This window comes from Dasypus novemcinctus, chromosome 3 (genome assembly GCF_030445035.2).
Source record: "Dasypus novemcinctus isolate mDasNov1 chromosome 3, mDasNov1.1.hap2, whole genome shotgun sequence".
NCBI lineage: Eukaryota > Metazoa > Chordata > Mammalia > Cingulata > Dasypodidae > Dasypus > Dasypus novemcinctus.
The window spans coordinates 51,041,319-51,063,966 of NC_080675.1; the positions used below are offsets into that span (position 1 = coordinate 51,041,319).

At 42.0% G+C, this 22,648-nt stretch overlaps 1 protein-coding gene across 2 annotated transcripts in view; it reads left to right on the forward strand.

The window, feature by feature from the left end:
* Nucleotides 1-22,648, forward strand: part of RTN1 (reticulon 1) — a 521,272-nt gene that overhangs the window by 343,139 nt on the left and 155,485 nt on the right. For both annotated transcript variants that reach the window (XM_071213902.1, XM_058293347.2), the window contains one exon: nucleotides 13,579-14,343. In XM_071213902.1, the coding sequence (XP_071070003.1) occupies nucleotides 13,602-14,343 (742 nt within the window). In that variant the 5' untranslated portion in view covers nucleotides 13,579-13,601. The remainder of the gene's footprint in view (nucleotides 1-13,578; nucleotides 14,344-22,648) is intronic.

A 22,648-nucleotide genomic window follows, 5' to 3' on the forward strand; every position in this document is an offset into this window, starting at 1 on the left:
GGAGACTGAAGAACAATGTGTATGATTTGGGGGGTTAGTGTGGAAGATCATTCTGTATTTTTAGTTCCTCTTATAACGAAGAGTGAGTATTCTGTGCAAACTCCTCCATCACTCCTATCATTGCTTATTCAATGATAATGGGTGGCATTTCAGTAGGGCCACAGCCAACTGAGAAATACTTTAGTGTGAATTATAATAAAGGACGCTGTCTTCCCAGCTAGCTCATCACAGAACTGGGGCTTGATAAGCAGAGCAAAGACTGAAGTCCAGCCCCCACTTGGTCTCAGCTGGGTGTCTGAAATCTAGCCAGCATTCTCTCCTCTGGCACAGGTTTGTATCCATCAGAGGAAGGGCATCTTTTCCCAAAATACTGTATGGGCTGGTGGCAGTCCTACACAGGATGCCCTGTGCTCTGCATCCCTGATCTCTTTTATAAAATACAATCTAGTGGGAAGAGCCTAACATCAGCTTCAGCTTGATCTTGTGGATTATTCCATTCTAAGGTCTTTTTCAGTCTTTTTAAACAATAGCTTTGGGTCTGAGATAATTTTCATGAAAATTCTTTGCTTCTGACTTTAATGTCTTTCAAAATTATGATATATACCCAGTGCTGTAACTAAAACTGCGTTTTGAAATTATGTTGCTATTTTAATAAAACAAAACAAAAGAGTAATGTACCCACAGGATGTTTTAATTGACCACAAGTGCAACACGAGCCAATAGTGTGGGGCAGCAGGTATAAAAGTGTGTGAATAGAAACAGGAAGTACAATTCAAGGGAATCAAAACTGGGAGGGAGAAATAGTCTCACTGACCCTCTCTATCCTCCTTGGCTTATGGTCAGATCCAGGTCAGAATTTAGAGGAATGATGACAAATCAGAATGTATTTCCTGGTTGTAACCAATATGAGGATGAGTCTTGAAATAGATTCATTGATTAATTCCTTAAGTACTTACCAAACAAAATCTATATGCCAGGCAGTGTGCTTAGCATGAGGGACGAGTGAAGCACGAGCTACAGTCCGTATTTCCTGGGAACTCACAGTGTGAGGAAAACACAGTGTGAAAAAGAGAATGAAGAAGATTCTAGTCAAATCATGAAATGACTAAGAGAGGACATATCTGTCTTAAATGTTTAAAAAGCTCCCATTTGTAAGAAGGAAGCTGGGTTGGCACTTTCCATCATAGCTTGTGCAGTGTTCTTATTATCACCTCACATGGTTTTCTTTTTCTTTGTTTTTAAATGGAATTAAGTTTTAAATAGTAATATATCTGCTCGGTTGAGAAATAAAATGACTTTTTAAAAAGAGATACACAATGAAAAGTTTCCTTTCCATTTCTATCACTTTCTACCCCACCGCCACCCCATGTCTAATCACTTCATTCTATCATACAGCTACACAGTATTCTATTTGTAGAGGTACGTAAGTTGTTTGACTATAACACAATAATGGGTATTTTAGTTGTTTCCAACTTTGTAATTGCAAACTCTACTGCCGTGAATAACCTTGTTGATATTTATGTTATATGGGTACAGGTGCCTTAGTTTCTTAGCCCTGCAGCAGGAAAATACCACAAACCTTAAATTAACAGAAATGTGTTGTCTCACAGTTCTGGAGCTAGAGATCTGAAACCAAGGTATCCTTTGGAGTCTGTAGGGAACACTCTGTTCCATGCCTCTCTCCTGGCTTTTGGAGGTGGCCTGCAGGCTATCCATGGCATTCTCAGTTGTCACATGGCATTCTACCTTCTGTCTCTGTCTCCCTGTGTCCCAATTTCCTCTTCTTATAAAGACACCAGTCATATTGGATTAAGGGGCTGCCCTACTCCAGTATGACCTCATTTTAACTAGCCTAATTCCATCTATAATGACCTTATTCTGAAATAAGGTCACATTCTGAGGTACTGGAGATTAGGACATCAACATATCTTTTTTTTTGGAGGGGGAAGGGGAACACGAATCACTCGATTCACTCTATAATAGCAAGTATGTTTACAGAATACTTTCCTGTGAGATTGCTGGTTCAAAGAGTAAAATGGTACTCAAAGATATGCATTTTATCCCTAGACCTGGGCTCTTAACTAAAAGATTTACTAATAATTAGATTTGCATAGCAAAGCAGTGATATCCCCATCAAGGGAAGTATGCAAACTAAGGTTGGGAGATGTTCTGTCAGGAATCTTGTAGATGAGATCCTGGTCTTGGAAGGGAGCTGAATTAGATGACTTCAAAGGACCTTCCAAGCATAGCTTCTTTAATTTTCTTCTGATAATGACATGTCCAACCAGGAAGATGACCCATACAATGATGTGCCAGGACTCTATATGAGACATCCCTGCTCTAATTATGATCCTCCAACAGACAGTGATACCCCCCCAGCACCACTCCCACTGAGCCGGACCAACCCAAACTTCCAGTTACAAACAATGGCTTCATAATCAATATTTGTGACACACTAGTTGCATGTGTATGGGAATATGCTTCATTTCGGTGCCTTGCACATAGTAAGTGTTAAAGGGATCTTTTTGAATGACAAGTTACTACATGATTGATGATAAAGCTATTCTTAAATCTCTTGAATATAAATCAATTTGGGTAATATGGAGGAAATCACCCAATCAGTAACCTCTGAGCCCCTGCTATGTGCAAAGTGCAGTGCTTAATACGCAGGGATGTGAAGAAGTATAAAATACGGTTATTGACGAGTGTAGAGAAGGCAACTGACAACAAAGGCAGAAAAGCCAATGGATGCCAAATGGCCAGCACCCTTGGGGTAAAGATAAGAGAGAAATTACAGAGAAATAAAATAGTAGGGAAGACTTCTCAGAGATGGTGGGAGTTGATTAGGATTTAGAGAGAAGCAAAAGAACCTTTCAGTGGAGGGGAAAGGCTTGAGAAGAGACACAGAAGTAGAGAATCTCATGGTGTGTTTGGTTGACTCCAGCAAGTGTTAGTAGCAGCCTGAAAAATAAAACTATAAATCTTGGCTGGGCCCTGTTGAAGGGGTTCTGAATTCTAAGCCAAGGGATGGGCAAAGACAGACACCAAAGCCTTTGGAACAGGGAAGTGACTTGGTGAAAGTGGTGTTTTAAGAAGATGAATATGTTAGCTTTGTGGGAAGAAATGTGGCTGGAAGCAGAAGACTTAGAAAACTATCACAGTAATTCAGCCAGAAGGTATAAGAGTTCACTGAGGAGGTAACTGGAATGCAACAGAAGGGAGAGTGATCACGTAAAAAGAATTATGGGGATTGCGCAAATAATTCTATGTGGGGGGAGGGAGCAAAAGAGCTATCAAAATAAAGTGCAGGAAGCAGAATTGGCCCAATAGATAGGGTGTCCGCCTACCACATGGGAGGTCCGTGGTTCGAACCCCAGGCCTCCTTGACCTGTGTGGAGCTGCCCCATGCACAATGCTGATGCACACAAGGAGTGCCGTGCCATGCAGGGGTGTCCCCTGAGTAGGGGAGGCCCACACGCAAGGAGTGCGCCCCATAAGGAGAGCCGCCCAGCATGAAAGAAAGTGCAGCCTGCCCAAGAATGGCGCGGTACATAGAGAGCTGACGCAGCAAGATGATGCAACAAAAAGAAACACAGATTCCCGGTGCCGCTGATAAGGATAGAAGTGGTCACAGAACACACAGTGAATGGACACAGAGAGCAGACAACTTGGGGGGGGGAGGAGGAAGGGGAGAAAAATAAAGAATAAAAAAAATTGAAAAAAAAAAAAAGAAACACAGATTCCCAGTGCCATTGATAAGAATAAAAGTGGTCACAAAAGAACATACAGAGAGCAGACAACTGGGGGAGTAGGGGGTGCAGGGGAGAGAAATAAATAAAAAAATAAATCTTTAAAAAAATAAATAAATAAAGTGCAATTAGAAATGGACAGCATACCCTTTTTACTACTATCCATGTTATATATAACATTGAGGAAATATGACCAAGAATTATTATTTTTCTCTTTGGAAATCAGAGAGAGCAAAATTTAACAGAGTGATGAATAGAAAGGTGATTTTGTTGTTATTGTTTTAGAGGTAGTTCTTTGCATGATAAAGAGTTTACTCTATATTGAAAACAATGAGTGGTATGTATAAAAAAAAAGTGGATAAATTAGATAATGATGATGGTTGCACAAACTCCGTCAATTTACTAAAAATTGTTAAGTTGTGCACTTTAGAAGAGTGAATTTTTTGGTATGGGAATTATATATCAATAAAACTGTTATAGACAAAAGCAATGGGGAGCCTCTGTAGGGTTTTAAGTACTTTTCTTATGATCTAAGTGGACTATAAATAATTTTCCTCCTCCATCCCCTCAAAAAAACATCTGGGTGAATATAACCCAAAGAAGTTCACTGAATCACATATCCACTTATGGACTGAAGGGACAGCATGTCTCACACTGAAAAACTCTTCAGAACTTCTACTCGCATTCCATCTCAGCACTCTGTAGCTTTATGCTTTCCAAGGCACTGCTGAAAACTGTCAAATAAACTTAGACAGTGGTCTGTCTGCCAGGCCAGGGTTTTTGCCCTAACTAAATTTTCTGCTAAAGTGAAAATGCTGTAGGCTGTGAAAGCCTTGGCTTTTTATAGGGAAACAAAAAAACAAAAAAACTTGCTGAATCATTTTTTATTAAACATTTAAATTTGCAGTCCCAGCAGCTAAATCTGTTATTTCAGCAGACAAGTTTTAAATGAGGCATTAAGTTGGAGAAGGAAAGGGTAGTTCTCATGGTGTGTTTTATTCATAGACGTAAAGCCTCAAGCATGTCATCAGCTTTGCTTAAAGTCTTTTGCTAGAGAATGCAGGCTCATTTTTTTTTTTACCCTATTAACTAATCACATAGATGAAAATTGGTAAAGAATGAGTGCACTCTAGATTTCTCAGCACATATTGCCATATTAGATCACAGACAACAGTTACAGAAGGAGACTATTTCTAGGTGAAAGAGAATAATGCATAGATGGCATAGCCATTTCTCACAGATGATTCTGTTATTCAATGTGTCACAGCCTCCATGCTGTGACCCAGCTGATTTCTTAGCACTCAGGGGAGATGAGTGGGAGTCTACAAGGAAAAAAATCTCACAGCCTAACCTGTACCTGGGCTACTGAATGTGGGCAGCCTAGAGGCAAAGGATTCTGGGAAAAGTGACTACAGAATTTGGGCCACTGATTCTGGCCATTAATTTTTTAATTTAACATGTACCTCTCTCTCCACTCCCACCATCACTCCAGTTTTTATTATGCTCCTCCCCTGTTTTAGTTTCCTAGGCTGCTTAACCAAATACCATGAAATGAATCAAGTTAAACAACAGGAATGTATTTGCTCATGGTTTTGAGGCTGGGAAAATTGAGCATTTCCCTATCTGTGTTCAGAAAACCTTTTGAAATAATTAGTCTCTCTTACTTGTTGCTGTAACAAATACCACATAATGGGTTGGCTTAACTACAGGAATTTATTGGCTCAAGGTTTTGGAGAGTAGAAGACTTACTTCCTCCCTGGATCAGCAGTGTTCTGGTTGGGCAGCAATCTTTGGGGTTCCTTGGCTTTTCCATCACATGGCGACTTCCTCTCCTTTTTCTTCTGGGTTCCACTGACCTCCTGCTTCCTGTTCCTCCCCAGGGCTTTCTCTCTTAGAAAGCCTCCACTAATAGGATTAAGGCCCAACCTGATCCAGTTGGCCACACTTTACCTAAAAATAACATCTCTAAAAGGCCTACTTCTGCTGGGTTCACACTCACAGGAATAGGATTAAGATTAAGAACATGTTTATTTTCCCCTGGGGTACATAAATCAACCCACCACAGTGTTTCCTTCCTGACATTCTCTAGGTTTCCATTTCAGAGCAGTAAGACAGGCTATTTGAGCTTTAAAAGTATCATATTACTATTACATGGACAGATGCAGGACATTATATATCCTGCCATAACTCACTGAATGGAGTGGGAGAGAGTGTAAACTACAATGTAAACTATAATCCATGCTGTGTGGCAGTGCTCCAAAATGTATTTATCAATTGCAATGAATGTACCACACTAATGAAAGTTGTTGTTGATGTGGGAAAAGTGAGGGGTGTGGGGAGTGGGGCATATGGGACCCTCCTATATATATATTTTTTAATACTGCTGGGTGTTTTTTGTTGTTATTATTGTTTGTTTTTATTTTTTTACTTCAGCATGTATCTTTTTAATCCCCGCCCCCGGTGGCTTTTTTTGCATGCTGTCTGCCCTCTGTGTCCATTCGCTGTACGTTCTTCTGTGTCTGTATTTTTATTTTATTTTGCTTCCTCCCTTACGGCAGCTTGCTGTCTGCTCTCTGTGTCCATTTGCTGCAGGCTCTCCTGTGTTCTTGCTTGTCTCCCTTTGTGTTGCATCGCCTTGCTGAGTTGGCTCTCCACGGCGCTTGTAAGCCGGGGGCTCTCCACAGCGTGTGGGCAAGGCTGCCTTCACAAGGAAGCCCAGGACGGGGACCGAGGGCCTCCCATATGGTAGATGGGAGCTCATCTGATTGAGCCACAGCTACTTCCCCCCTCCCATATTTTTTCATGTAACATTTTGTGTGATCTTTTAAAAATAAAAAAATATATAAAAAGTATATTAAGCTGCAGACCCCTTACCACAACCCTGAGGGTCAGAATTAGTTCTATCCACAAGGGAGAAAGCTTGTCTGTCTATGGGCCCTGAACACTCATATTCGTCTTCTGTCTATTATTTATGGTAAATTTCAGCATTATCTCATGTTCAAGTCAGTGTCATCGCCATGTTCAGGAGAGGATCAATATCAGTTGCAGCATGAAAAGGTACTTAATGAACAGCCACCTGTTCATAGAGCTGTGCTCACAGCCGTGGCCTTGCCCTGTGGGGATTTTACCATCAAGGCAGATCCCAGAGGACTACACAAGTGTGGTCTGGCCATATGTAACTCCTTCTGGCTCAAACTACCCTGATCACATGTCATTAGAGAGAAAAGAACAAACTGATGGACAGATCATAATACGTTGCAAATGATCAGTTCTTCCCTGTGAAACAGAAATGATTCTAAAATCAACAGCTCTCCTTTACTGAGTGTACTTTCTTTGCTAGGCAAAGGACTAATTGCATTATCTCATTCACTCCTCAGAACAACCCAAAAAGGTGGGAACTGTTATTGGCTGCATTTTAAAGATGAGTAAGCTGAAGCTCAGAGAGGCTAACTCACCCAGATTCTTGCAATTAATGATTAGAGGTGGGGCCAGAATACAACTACCTATTCTTTAAATCACCAGTTGATAAGTCACGGAGTTGAGAAATAAGATTTTAGGGCTGACTCTACGCTTAGAGAAAGGGAAACCATCTTGAGCAGTCATCTTTGTCGTCCCCTTCTTAGGATTGTCAGAGAATTAATGAAGAGATCACACATCTATCCTTTAAGAAGCTGCTGAATTTTTCTACCTCATGATCAGTATTTCTGATCTATGACATTAGTGGACCCAAAAGCCTGAATTTATCATCACGTGCTGGGATTTAATGACAATAGGTTCAACTTATTTTCTTTTTTTTTTTTTTTAAAGATTTATTTATTTATTTAATTTCCCCCCCTCCCCTGGTTGTCTGTTCTTGGTGTCTATTTGTTGCGTCTTGTTTCTTTGTCTGCTTTTGTTTCTTTGTCCGCTTCTGTTGTCGTCAGCGGCACGGGAAGTGTGGGCGGCGCCATTCCTGGGCAGGCTGCTCTTTCTTTTCACGCTGGGCGGCTTTCCTCACGGGTGCACTCCTTGTGCGTGGGGCTCCCCCACGCGGGGGACACCCTTGCGTGGCACGGCACTCCTTGCGCGCATCAGCACTGCGCATGGCCAGCTCCACACGGGTCAAGGAGGCCCGGGGTTTGAACCGCGGACCTCCCATATGGTAGATGGACGCCCTAACCACTGGGCCAAAGTCCGTTTCCCCTCAACTTATTTTCATCCCTTTTCCTCTTAGCTTTTGACTAGATATAGTGATCTATGTATCCTTCCATTTTTTATTATAAATACTTTCCTGAAAGTTACTTGTAAATTGAAATTTTGAAAATCAATCCCATTTTCAGTGAATCCAGGTAACTGTTTTTGCTGTGCCTTCCCCATGCAGCCACCTCCTGAGAGGGCATCTGTGTTGTGGACCAAAAGTGGGTCCTTTTCTGATGTGTACAGATTTAATCAGTACACACTAGGATTTTGAGAAGAGAGAAAGGTTATTTAGCAAAAGCTAGTCTCAGAAAGACAGGAGGACAGTATTTTTCTCAGATCTGTCTCTCTGAGCTGGAAAGGTGAGGGATACTTATTGGATTGAACAAAGGAGGTGGGGTTAGGGATTTTAGGGCTATTGACACATTGGGATTGGTTAGTAGACATTTAAACTAAAGACTGTAAGTTGGGTATTATCATTGGCTGTGTTCACATTTAAATCAGGGATTGCAAGTTGTTTATTATCATTAGCTGATTGATTCTGTTATCTTGTGGAGTGGGTTTCTGATGTTGCTGGAATTTTTAATGGTGGGACTTATTGCTTTTATTCTGGTATTTTGTTCCTGTCTACTTTGATTTTCCTCACAGGGTATTTTATGTCCACGGGTCATTTTAAATGTCAGATCTGTTCTTTTCAGCACATGCTTTGCTAGTCTCAGTTAGTTCTGTGGGGAATGAAGAAAGCAGGAACTTGTCCTGGGGTTAGATAAGTCCCTCATTTTTCTTAAACGGGGGAAATGACAGTTTTAACAAGTTAGTAAGAGAGGGGCTATTCTAGTGGGTTAGTAAGGGTAGCTTCAGTGAGTGTGGTTTTTACTTTTACAATTAGGCAAAGTTTTCTCCTAGGTTAACTTTTAAAAAACTGCACATATCTCTGCAGGTTACACAGCTGGTCTGGCTGGAGCTGTTAAAAAGCAAGCATTTATCTTCAGGGTGTGTAAGTGGGAATTTTAGAGAAAAGGGAAATGAAAACCTTTGCAACCAAGTTAGGGAAAGGGCTGTTTTGGCAGTGGAGGGAGGGGGAGTGGGTATGAAAAACAGGGCAGCATTTACTACATCTGTGGGTCCACAGGTTGACTCTCTATACATACATATGTCTCTATGCGTACAAGACTTCTAGATGGCCCAGGAGACAGTGAGAGACAAAGAGGAAACCAGATGTTCCAAGGAGTTCTGGGTTTATAGAAAGATAGTAATTTCTAGTCTAGACAAGGAAAGCATTTTGATTTAGTGGATTTGTATTTAACATTGTAGCAATATTGGTTCCTACCTGGGGCACCTGGCATGTGCTCTCTGCCTCAGTTCCCACATCTGCCAGCTCTGCAGGAAGTGCTGACAAGAATTAATTGGCTTTCCAGAGCCTTTAGGCTTAGTCTGCCTCCCAGTTCCAACAATCTCCACAGGACTCTGCTCTCACATAATTTACTGTCTAGAAGGACTTTGTATATTCAAGAGTTTTTCATGATAGCTACCATATAATGTATAAACATTTTCAAATTCAGTAAGTTAGAACCTTAAAATTTTTTTAGAGTAGTTAATTAAATGTAAGAAAATGGGACATGGTCATGTTCAAAATATTCAGATTAGTCATTCTTTTAAGAGGGTTCTAACACAGAGCTATCTGAAATGTATGATATGCACAAATGGTTTTTTTCCTCTTCCTCTGCCTGGTGGCATTTGTCGAGTGCCACAAAGGGGTTCAACCAATTTTGGGCTAAGCTTGCTGAGCAAGACGGAGTGGTAGGATAAGAAATTCAGGGGTGAGAGTTCTTCCAAATTATTGATTTTATTTATAGTCTCTCAAATAATGTAGATATAATCTAGGTCCTGTTCCTTCAGTTATTACCATACATCTCCAAAGCCTCTATTCTCTGAGGGGCTTTTCCTATTTCCCTTAGGGAAAATTATGTTGATTCTGTTTCACAAGAAGGGAAGAAGTAGTAAAGGAAGCTGTATTGGAATACAGTGGCAGCCAGTTAGTACAAAGTCTTAGAAAGTTGAAAGAGTCTTCTGTGGTTGTCTCATCCAATGCCCCACAAAGTGCTGGTTCCTGTCCAGGACCTGTGATAGGCAGATGCTGATAGACACTCTCTTTGCCCAAGTGTCCACCATGATGAGAAACATTCTTGTTCCTAAGATACAGCTCTACTCCACTGTTGGGTAACTTGATTTGTTGGGTTGTTCTTACATATAACAAATTAAAAACATCTTTGTAACTAGTATTAACTAGCTCTAGTTTGTTCTCAGTAGCTACATAGGTTAAGTGCACTTATTGATTGATCCATTCATTCATTTGTTCATTTTGTACTGGCTGCCTACTATGAACAATATAGTGTGCAAGACATGAGCCTCAAACTCCAGGGGATTACAGCTCAGTAGGCGATACATGGGCATATATACATCATATGTCATACATAGCACATGACGATATAAATTAAGTGCTATAGGAAAGAGGAGGGAGAGCAATAGTAAGTGGTCAGGTCTGGACAGGTCCTGTCAGCATATTCATCATGGAGGTGGTGACATTTAAAGCTCCTTACCTTGGGAAGCAGACACTCAACTACTTGAGTCACATGGGAGGTCCTGGGTTCAGTTCCCTGTGCCTCCTAAAAACAAAAAAACCAACAACAAGCAAACAAATGAAAAAACTAACTCAGTGATGTGGCTCAGGGGCTGAGTGCCTCTTGGGTTCAATCCCCGGCCCCACTACCTCAAAAAAAAAAAAAAATAAATAAAATAAAGCTGCTTGTCTTTTATGGTATGAAGTTAAAAGGCAGAGATTTGGGGGTGAAGGACAAAATATTGCAGGAGGGATCAGTAATTTCTATTAAGCAGTTTTGAGTTTGGAGAATGGAAGGTGAGGCTAAGAAAAGTTGACTGAGTGAGTGGGAGATAGTGACAGGCTATGAGTGTCTAGAATGAAGGATAAGTGAGAGGAGCAGTGGAGATGGGGCTCTGAGGCGAGCTGGAATTCACTTCATCCCGAGTACCAGGCTGCAGAGTTTAAGGATTATCCAGTCAGGCAGGGCAGAGCCCCAGGGGTTGCAGAGCAGGTGACAGTGTGTTTAGTGTGGAACTCTGGTGGAGGGCTAGGCAACATGCCAGAGATTGGGGATAAAGGCCAAGGGCCCTGTGGTGACACCTGGCATGGAAGCTTTGGGTGATACTTGAATGACAACCATTGTGGCACAGCCCTGAAACCACCTACTGTGTGTTCTCCAGAGGGCATCTCCTCCCACTCCCCTCACCCCAGACTATTTCCAGGGACAAACTTCTCCTTACTTCCTAGTGTGCAATTAATTATTAGCATTTGGAGGTGACAGAGAACCCCAGGACCCAAATGTTGGGAGTAAAATATCTCAGGAATGCTCTCCCTGTCTCGAGTGAGGTCTCTATGTAGCTGAGCACGGGTGGTCAAAGGAGCTTTAACAATTCTTTAGGATAAAAAGGGTGTGTGCGCACATGGATTTAAACTGAGTAACTTCCATTGCTGGTCTATATGTGCTTACACAATAAGGCCCATCACTACTATTATTCCTTTTGTTATTGATTTTTTGTTTGTTTAATTTGAGAAGAGGAGCTGCCACATGGAAAGAAAGTACAATTAGAAGCTTAACTGAAATATCCAGAGCAGGTTGCTCACAAAACTAGGTCACTTGCAGGATGAGGTGAGTATCATTCATATTTTGGGGGAAATCCTCTCACACAGTTCTGATACTTGTGCTTAGTGTTTAGCTTCATAATTACTTTCTTTTATTTTGCAAATATTTCTTGAGTAACTCCTATGCCAGGCCCTGTTCTAAGTTTTGGGCTACTTTAGTGAACAAAATTGTCAGATTCCTGCCCTGAAGGATATCACCTAGTAAGGAGAGATAAGCAATAAATAAGGGATAGATAAGTAAGTAAATCATACAGTATGTTCAAAGAGAAATGTTACAGAAAAAAAAGAAAAAAGTCTAAAGAGGAGTAGAAAAGAACAGGAGTGTCAAGGAGCAGGGAAGGGACGGCAGGCTGCAAATTTAGATGGGGTGGTCAGGGAAGTCTTCATTGACAAGACCTGGAGGGGGGCGAGTTAGTATGCAGAACTCTGGAGGAAGAGTGTTCCAAGAAAGGGGAACAACTGAGGCATGAGAGTGCTGGGAGAACAGAGGGAACTTCGGAGTTTTCCATCCCATAGAAAAACAGTGCCTCATGCAACCAAGAAGAAAGCTGAACGTTAAGTCCATTTGTCTTCATGCTAATTCAAATTCTTTGTAGTTGTTGTTTTTAATTTCACAAACTGGTTTAAGGAGGTACAAAGGGTATAAGGAGAGGTTTCCTGCTTCGATTTGAGTCCTGGCTCTGCCAACTGCTGGTGTTATTTAATGATTAACCCCTCAAAAAGTAGCCATCCCTCAAGTTCCTCATCTGTAAAATGAGCCTAATCACAGCTCCATCCTTCTAGGATTGCTCTGATGAGTAAGTGAATTAGTATTAATAGTAAAAAGGTTGGTATTTCATATTACCCCTAGCAAGCCCTCAAATGTTAGCTACTAATATTATCATATTACTGCTGTTACCTTTATTACTTTGATATGGGTTGGTGTCCTAGTCAGAAATATGCATTGGGTATGTCTTTAAGGGTTCATGGTGTGTGGGTGTTAGGTGTTGTTTGCATGTGTTGTGAGTGTGGGGCTTCATAATTATTTTAAGAATTAGATAAGATCTCACTGTTTCACATATACTAAGCCCTCAATAAATGTGTGTTTTCTTCCCCCCCGGCAGCATTTTCCAGCAAAGAAACTATTAGTGAACTTTTGGGCTGGTTTGTTGGTTGAATGAAGGCCAGATGCAAACATTCTATAGACTCAAACTTGGAAACTTGTTTTGCCCTTAGCACCACAAGTGGAACTAAGGAATTCCCAGTGGATCATTTCTATTGCCACTGGAAGCCAAAGAATGGGTGGTAGAGGAGTGAAAGATGAGGGGACCAAAATGAGGGGGAAACTGAGGAAATAAGTATGTCATTAAGGTGATACTTTGGGATGGGGCTGCTAGAAAACTAGGAGTCCTTTTTCTCTGATGACCTTTAAAACGGGAATGGTGTCATTCCAGGAGAGGGCAAAAACCTGTGAATGCAAGGGTAGGACCAGAGGATCTGTTAAAGTCTCTACCAACTCTGGGAGAGTTTAAAAGGAGGTCCCCTTATCTCTCAGTTTACTATCTTATTGTTGCATTTACAACCTGAAACAGTCATACATTTCCACCTTGACTTATGGAGCCATTTATATAAAGAGGTTTCCTTTTTAATAATACTGAGTGACATCAAGTCACTGTGCAATGAGGTGAGTAGATGTTGAAAATCAATTTTCTAGTTCTCTGGGATCCGTCCCTCAACTTATTTGGCCATGGCAGCTTGCACGGGCCTTTGTGGTCTGCATCCAGAAAGTACAATGTGCTGTAGGCTATCAGGGAGATAGGCAAGTCATGCCAGTGCTCTGAGGGAACTCTGAGGTCTGGAGGAGAAAGGGTGTCATGTCCCACAAAGCATTTGGGGTTGGCATAGGTTAGGCATGACAGAGAATTCACTGGATGCTGTTGTTTTGATTCATAGGTGTGGCAGATGCCTCCAGTACCATGGATCAGACCTTTTCAACATCAAAAGGCAGGGATGGAGTTTGTTATACGTCTCTGATTTCTGACATCTGTTACCCACCTCAGGAAGATTCTACATATTTCACTGGAATACTCCAGAAGGAGAATGGCCACATCGCCAGTTCAGAGAGCCCTGAGGAGTTGAGCACCCCTGGACCCTCCTTGCCAAGTGTGCCTGTGATGGAGCCTCATGGCTTATTTAGTTCTGATTCCGGAATAGAGATGACTCCTGCAGAGTCCACCGAAGTGAACAAGATCTTAGTGGAACCCCTAGACCAGATGAAAGTAGAAGCCTACAAATACATTGACTTAACCAGGCCAGAGGTGAAACATCAGGAATGTCACCCCAAGTTGGAAGATAAAGACTTGGACTTGAACAATAAGGGTACTGACATCTCAGCAAAATCTGAAGGAGTCTGCAGATCTGTGAAACCAGCTCCTGTAGAGGGAAAGATCATGAAGGACCATTTATTTGAAGAGTCAACATTTGCGCCTTATGTAGATGATCTTTCAGAAGAGAGGCACGTTGCCCCTGTGATCACAGCCCCCATCATGATCACACTGACGGAGATCGAACCTTCTGCTGAAACTGTTACCCAAGAGAACATCCCCGAGAAGCAAGACATCTGTCTGAAGCCAAGTCCTGACACAGTCCCTACTGTCACCGTGTCAGAGCCTGAAGATGACAGCCCAGGATCTGTTACTCCTCCATCTTCTGGAACAGGTAAGAGAACTGATGTGTCCTGCTTTGGGAAAAAACAGTGTGTGGACATCTGGATGCCCAAAAGAATAGCTTAAGGAATGAAGATACACACACAGACACACACACACACACATAAATATTTGTTGACCATTTACTCCATGCCAGGCACAGTTCCTTTTCCATCACTGCTAGGGATACAGGCTGAATCAAACAAAATCCCTGCCCTCGTGCAGCTTGCATCCTAGTTGGGAAGACATATACACATATAAAAAATATATATAATGTGTAATGTCAGGTAGTTATAATGGTTATGAAGAAAATTAGAGCACAGCTCAGCAGCTGGAAGGACAGAGGCTGTCAAGTGACCCTTTTCTGTCTGAAGTTTGAGGAACTTCTGGGAAATAGAAGATGCTCTTGTTCTTTGGGTGGGAACAAGGAGTGGAGGTCTCTAAGAGCTGAGGCTGGATGCAGACACACAGACAGCTGCTTCAAGTACTCCTTCCCATGGCCAGGCCCTGCCCTCCACTGCTATGCCAGTGGGACCCTTCAGTGCTCTGGATTGGGACGGGGGCTGGGAGTGACTGGGACTCCCACCCTTATCCACCAGGGATGGGTCTGGCACCTGTGCCATCTGGCAGAGCCTCACCTAATGCAGCCAGGTGGTAAGGAAAGCCTTCCTCAAGCTGATGGCTTTGAGCATTGACTTGAGTGGAGGAGGGAGCGAGCCATGCCAATATCTGAGGAAGAGTGTCCAGGCTGAGAGGCAGCAAGTGCAGAGATCTTGAGCTAGGAATGTCTCTTGTGTGTTCAAGGAGCAGCTTCATGGCCATTGTGGCTGGAATGGGAGAAGAAAGGGAAGAGTGGCAGGAACAGATTTTTGTTTTTCAATGATCCCTCTAGGTGCTAACTGGAAAACAAACCAGGAGCCAGGAGGTCACCTCAGTCCTATTCAAAGTTGGATACTGGCCTCTGCAACGTGATAAATGGGCCCAAGTTGGCCTTTCTTTTTATCCTTCTTAATTATGTCACCATAATTACCATCATCAACAAACACATTTCCCCATGTGAGAAGGTTCTAAGCATCTCAGTTTTCATATTCCATTTGACGATTTCGGTTGTCTGTTTCTAGCTTTGCTATCAGTCTGGACACATAATAGCCAATATCTTAGCTATAGAACAGAAGTGTTTAAATAGGGATAGGAAAACTTCTGTTTTATCCTAAAATTTCCCCAATTCCTCCTAGTATTTTGTTAACATTTAGTTTCCATTAAGAATGAAGGACAACGTCTACAAGAACCACTGAGGTCCTTCAGACTCATAATAAATATGGATTATTTTTAACACAGTACTTTCATTTGCCCATGATGAAACTTATCTGGATCTTTCTTGCCACACCTCACAGCTGACGATCACCCTTTCTCTTGAGTAAATAAAGCAAGATCCTTTAATTTTATTTTCTGAATGTTCTGAAACAGCGGTTTTCAACTGGTGGTATGGTTGTCAGATAAAATAAAAATATTTCATGGGACATACACTAAAAGTATTCATTGTTTACCTGGAATTCTAATTGGCTGTTTTGTATTTTCAGTTGCTAAATCTGGCAGCTCTAACTGGAGGTATATGTTAGAATCACCTGTGGAGTTACAAAACAGCTGTGACCCCCATCCAATTCTATTCCTACTAAATCAGAGTTTTTGAGGGCAGTTTTAAGCCACTTACCTGGTTAAGAATCAATGTCCTAAATATTTGAACTGCTTGCACATAGCACTATTTACTGAGCACCTACTGTATGCCAGGCACTGTGCTAGGGGCTGGTGCTATGACAGGAACCAAAACATGTTGGCCACATGGGGGCTCTTGGTTGTGCAGAATGAGGAGATACCAGCCTGTCTCCTGAATAATGTGGCATCAGACCAGCTGGCACACAGGGTTGACTTTCCTGCAGGACACTCATGGGGGTCTGAGTCCATGCCCCTGCCTGCCTGTCATGTGGTCTCCCAGGGATGTTGCACAAGTAGGAGTTTATTGGTTCTAGTAGTTGAGTGGTTTGCCAAAGGCTTCCAGTATGAGAAAGTGGAAGGATGTGTGCTACAGGAAGGAAAGAAACATCCAAAATCAAAATTTCATCCTGTTTCACAATAAACAAGCACATTCTCCCAACTTCCATGTTTCTGGGGATGGAATCCCTGTTTACTCTACTTGCCTAGGCTCACCATTTCTGAGTGGTGCTTGATAGCCTTCCTTTTATCAAGCATCACATGAATCAGCTCCCAAGTCTACGGGTTCTCTCTTTGTATTGTATTTTGAGTTTCTCTCTCCTCTCAATTCTTACAGCTACCACTACTTATTAGGACATCATAATTCCTCTGCTGGTCTATTGTAATATTCTCTTCAGAAGGTCTTCCTCCTTCTACTTCTTTCATCTACCAGATAAAGTACTAACTCTTACCTTAGTTTCCAAAGCCTTCCATAAGCAGGAACCTGCTTATGTTACCAGTCATATCACCCTGGATCATTCCCCACAATACTCCAGTTAAACTTTGGAATTTGCCATTCTTTGAATGCCCTCCTTCCTTTCCCACCCCCATATCTTTGCTCATGGAGTTCATACTTCTATCTGCCTCTCACAGATCAATTTGTATTTCAGGACATATTCAAATGCAAACTCCTCATTACCTCCTTTAAGTCCCTTTAGAACTCTGTACTACACAGATGTACTCCACCTGTTCTGTCTTGTTTTCTTCTTATTCCCTGGGTCAAAGAAAATTGTGAGTCATCAGCTAAGTGGTAGTAAATGAAACCTAGTGATGGCAGAAGTGGGTGAAATCACCTTGAGATAGAATAAACATGAGAAGAAAGCCTAGGATAGGGCTCTGGGGAAGGCCAATATTTAATGGCTGGGAAGAGAAAGAAGAGGTGACTGAGAGCTAGGAGAGCTAGGAGGAAAATCTGAAGAGCATAATGTTGCAGAAGTCAAAGGAGGAGAGGACAACATGTCAAATGCGGTTGAGAAGATAAGTAAGAGGAACACTCAGAAGTGACCTGGAAGTCATCAGGGAACTTAGCTGAGCAGTGAGGGCAGAATCCAACTTGAAGTGGTATAAACATTCAGATTCCACTAGCTGCTTTAACAGATAAATCCCAAATTTCCTATGGCTTAAAACAATTCAAGTTACTTCTTACTTATGACACAATCCAATATAGGTCTGGTACTTCCATAAGTGCTGATTCAGGGATCATGTCTCATCCATCCTTATTTCTTCTTCTTCTCTTTTTAAGCAGCTTTATTAAGATATAATTCATATGCCATACAATCTACCTATTTAAATTTGATTACTTTTTAGTGTGTTCACAGAGTTGTATATCTATTGCCACAACTTTAGAACATTTTTATCACCCCCCAAAAAACCCTGCACCTCCTAGCCATCCCCTCCTCAACCCTTGGCAAGAGCTAATCTACTTTCTCTATCTTTAGGTTTGCCAATTTGGACATTTCATATAAATGAAATCATATAATATGTGGTCCTTTGTCACTGGCTTCTTTCACATAGCATGATGCTTTCTTTCTTTTTTTTTTTTATTGACTTTGTAATAATATTACATTAAAAATATATATGTGAGGTCCCATTCAACCCCACCCCCCCACCCCCCCTCTCCCCCCCCAACAACACTCGTTCCCATCATCATGACACATCCATTGGATTTGGTAAGTACATCTTTGGGCACCTCTGCACCTCATAGACAATGGTCCACATCATGGCCCATACTCTCCTCCATTCCATCCAGTGGGCCCTGTGAGGATCCACGATGTCCGGTGATCACCCCCGAGGCGCCATCCAGGGCAGCTCCATGTCCCAAATACGCCCCCACCTCTCATCTCTTCCTGCCCTTCCCCATACCCATCGTCCACCATGTCCACTTTTCCCAATCCAATGCCACCTCTTCTATGTGGACATTGGATTGGTTGTGTCCATTGCACCTCTATGTCAAGAGGAGGCTCAGATTCCACATGGATGCTGGCTGCCATCCTCCCATTTTCAGTTGTAATCACTCTAGGCTCCATGGTGTGGTGATTGTCCTTCTTCAACTCCATCTTAGCTGAGTGTGGTAAGTCCAATAAATCAGATTGTAGGTGCTGGAGTCTGTTGAGGCTCAGGACCTGGCTATCACATTATCAGTCCAGAGATTCAAATCCCCTAGCTATATCTTAAACCCCAACGTTAACTGCACTTCCAGCAGATTAGTATGAAAGTCTTATGAAGGGAGATCCCATCTGAGTCCAGATTCATCACACATAAACACCATTTCCAGAGAGGGGCCATCTGCCCTGGTAGTAAACCCCATCGGCCATGACCATAACTCTCATGGGTCTCTTTAGCCTTCATAGGAACCAATATCTGGGGGTTGTATCTGCTTTATCTGTCTCTCAGACTCTGCTCAGTTGTGCATGAGGGCAATCCTTCTGCCAGCCTCCAGACTCTTTTTTAGAAACTCGTAGCCATATAAACTCATTTCTCCTTTCCATTTCCCCCTTACTTTAGGTCAAACAGCATTTTAAAGTCATGTTATTTTATGTAGACATGGATATTCTGCTGATCCGCATTGAACCTTCCATATAAGGTCCTTTTCCAGTTGCATCATCAGTTGGTATTTGATAGTGGTCCCTCGTTGCCAGGGAGACTCATCCCCGGGTGTCATGTCCCACGCTGGAGGGAAGGCATTGCATTTACATGCTGAGTTTGGCTTCGAGACTGGCCACATTTGAGTAACATGAAGGCTGACAGGAGGAAATTCCCAGGCACAATGTTGCTCTAGGCCTTGTTCTTATTTTAGGTTTATCAGCTCACAAGCATAGTCATTAGCATCAGGGGCTCACTGTTGAACCCTCACTCCCTCCCGGTCCCCGCCGCTGTACCTGGGAGACTATCGCTGCTCCCCTAGGGACCACGACAGAGCACCACTGGCCAGGAACCCAGTACCCCCCCTGCTGGGTTTTTAATTGTTGCCACTATGAGTATATCCAATCATTACCATGCACCCTGGACATATGTTCTGTACAGCTCCCTGTCAGCCATATATCACCTGTCATTGGTATCCCATACCAGTATCCCTCCATTGCCATTGTTGAAACACTCTGTGATCCAGAACTCCCCGAAATTTGAAGCCCAATATAATGTCATGGTCCCTTACTAGGGAATGGCATATAGCGATGGGTTTAAAGGATAGATAAAGAACTTGGATAAAGTTAGATAAAGAACTTAGATAAAGAATGTTGACTTGAAAAAATTCCACATCCTATCCTTTTCCCCCCCCCCCCCCCCTAATTATTCAGCGTTTCTTCGTAGGAGTGCTAGACCACAGCAATGCATATATATAATATACAGCACTCCCATACATCCACCACAACACCTTTTTCCTTCCACAGCGATACTCTTACACCCTATTCACATCATATTTACTTAAGGTGATGTACAGAGTCTGAGATATTAGCTTTCTAACATGGTAATATCTGTGCTTACATTATGGTGCATACTTTAGGATACACAGTTCTTTACATTTTTAGTTCTCCTATGTTTTACATTATGGTTTACATTATCAGTCTGTCGTCTCCTATATGTTATGGTGTAATATTACATGTTTTATAAGCATGATGCTTTCAAGGTTCATTCATGCTGTAACATGCATTAATGCTTCATTCCTTTTTATGGATGAATTATGATCTATTCTTTTACACATAGATATCCAGTTCCCTTTTCCTTTACTCCCTCCTCCAAAGTATAACTTGAGCCGCTTCCAAAGTTACCCCCTTTTTAAGCAGATAAAGTGATATAGTAGAAAGCACTTGGAGCAGAAAGACCTGAGTCCAAATTCAAGTCAAGGCATTTCTAGCCATCAATCAGGGTCCTGTCAGGAAACAAGTGATACATTCAAGGACTGTAACTGAAGAGAATTTAAAGAAAGGGTTATTTACGGTTATGTGAAGATGGTTAAGAGAATCAACGAGGGTTGGAAAAGCACTCAAGGACTGACAACATTAGCTAGCCATTACAACCCTTAACACCTAAAGTAGCAGGGGAGGGAACAGCATTCATCCTGGGTGCTGCCAAAAACGGGAGCTGCACAAGGAGCAGGGTGTATAAATACCTCAACAGCTCTCTCCATCCTCTTCTTCAGTGTTTCCTACAGCCTCGATCCAGAAACCAGAGGGCAAGGGGTCCTGGGCCTGGGTAATACCTTCAATGGAGATCAGCCTATCAGAGCACAGAGCAGGACAGAGAATCTGAGGGACCAAAGGGAGGAAAAACTAATGACCTTGGACAAGACACTCAAGCTATTGCCACTAGACTCTAGGCTCCATATGTAAAGTGCCTGACACCCAGCTCGACAAATGGAGCTGTGATGGTGCTGCTCCTGCTGCTAGTTCTGTGGTGAGAGAGACTGTTTCTTAATATACACTAGCTTCAACTCCTTATCTTTTTCCTCCTTGCTCTCTCCTACCATTCAGAAATGTAGTTTTTCATCTTTATGGTGTTTGAAATCATATCAAAGAATTATGTCCATAGCTCTATAAAAAAATTGGTCTGGGACCATGTAGTAATTCCTTTTAAACATAAACCACGTGAGAAATAATAAAATGGTGGTTGTTTTAATACTGAAAAAAAAAACAATGCAAAAATATAAATTAGATCCTACAGCTCCTCTGCTCCAAACCCTCCAATGACTTCTTTCATTCAGAACAAAAGCCCCATGAGATCTTACATGATCTACGCCCTCTTCCTCCAGGTCTCTGCCCATCTCTTCTGTCACTCTCTCCCTTGTTCACCTTGCTCCAGACACAAACACCTCCTTGCTACACGTAGAAATCATTGCACCTTCCAGCCTTTGCACTGTCTGTTCCCTCTTGGCATGCTTTCTTCTGGATAGCTTCACGAGGTTCTCCCTCACCTCCTTCAAGTCTTGAATGTAGGTTACCTTCTCAATGAGGCCTATCTTGACTTTCATATTTAAAATTGCAAACCCATCCCCACTCTAGCCCAGCACTTATGGTTCTTTCACCCTACCCTACTTTTATTCATGGTGCTTAACACCGCTAACATACTATATAATTTGCTCACTTATTATAGGTATTGTTTGTGTACTGTGTTCCCTCCCACTAGAATAACAAAACCAGAATTTTGTTATGATACATTCACTAATATATCCCACATGCCCAACACTTGACAGGTTCTCAGTAAATAATAGATGAAGGAATGGTATGTGGATAAAGGATAAAATCAATTCTGCTTTACAGAGACCTAGAAAAGTCTAAAATGTGCTATCCACTGGGTTCTCCCACAATCCTAAAACAACAGATTACGTAGTCATAGATCATTCACTCCTCCCCCTTTGCCCATTCCCCAGTGACCTCTAAGTTTTGGAGAAATGACAAGTAGTTCTTTCTCACAAAAGGACCAGCGACCACTGTCTAGAATGTAAGAAATAAGGCTCCTCTGTACCTCAAGGGAGAACCTGGCTACTGAACACTGCTGTCGTGGTGATCCCAGGGAGTCTCATCCAAGAGGGAGAAATCTCAGCAAGATCACCAGTATAGCTTTTGGGCCATATGGATAAACATCAGGCAGAAGGCAGGCATTCACCCAGGGGACTGAGGGCGACTCTCAGGTTTCATTCTTCTCAAGATAAGGGAGATGAGGGAAGAGAAAGGCAGTGGGCTGCCACCCTTGGAGGCCCTGTGGGCTTGCACATATGGCAATCTGCTTGGTGGAATTGGCAAAAACCTTCTCTTGCATTGGTCCACCTAGTTGCACTTTACACTAAAAAAGGGCAAACATTTTTATGGGAAATGTAAAGCTCAAAAGTCAAGTTATACACAAGGATCCAAATTAGTGGTCTTTATCTTATTAAAGGAGGAGTCAGGGAGCATGAAGGACAGGGGAAAAGATGCAATGGATTATTTTCAGAAGTTGCTGCTATGGATGGACCAAATAAGAGACTAAAATACATCAGTTTATCTGAAAGGACCTCTGTGAAACAAACACTTCCCTGATGAAATGAATCAGAAATTAAAACAATAACTTCTAGAATCTTTGCCACATGGAAACAGGAAAACCAACTGAGATTCTGTTGCTAAGAAATTGCTGGGGCATTTTTTAAATAACTAGATTAAGATAGGTATGTAAAACACTTATTAATTGGGCCATAAAAGTAATTAGCCTTTTGGTTCAGGTGACCTGTCTTCCAGCCTAGCCCTGAAAACAGACTATTTTTGTGCTAATGAGATTATGTGTTTTTCAAGCAATGACAAAACAACTCCCCTAATCAAAGT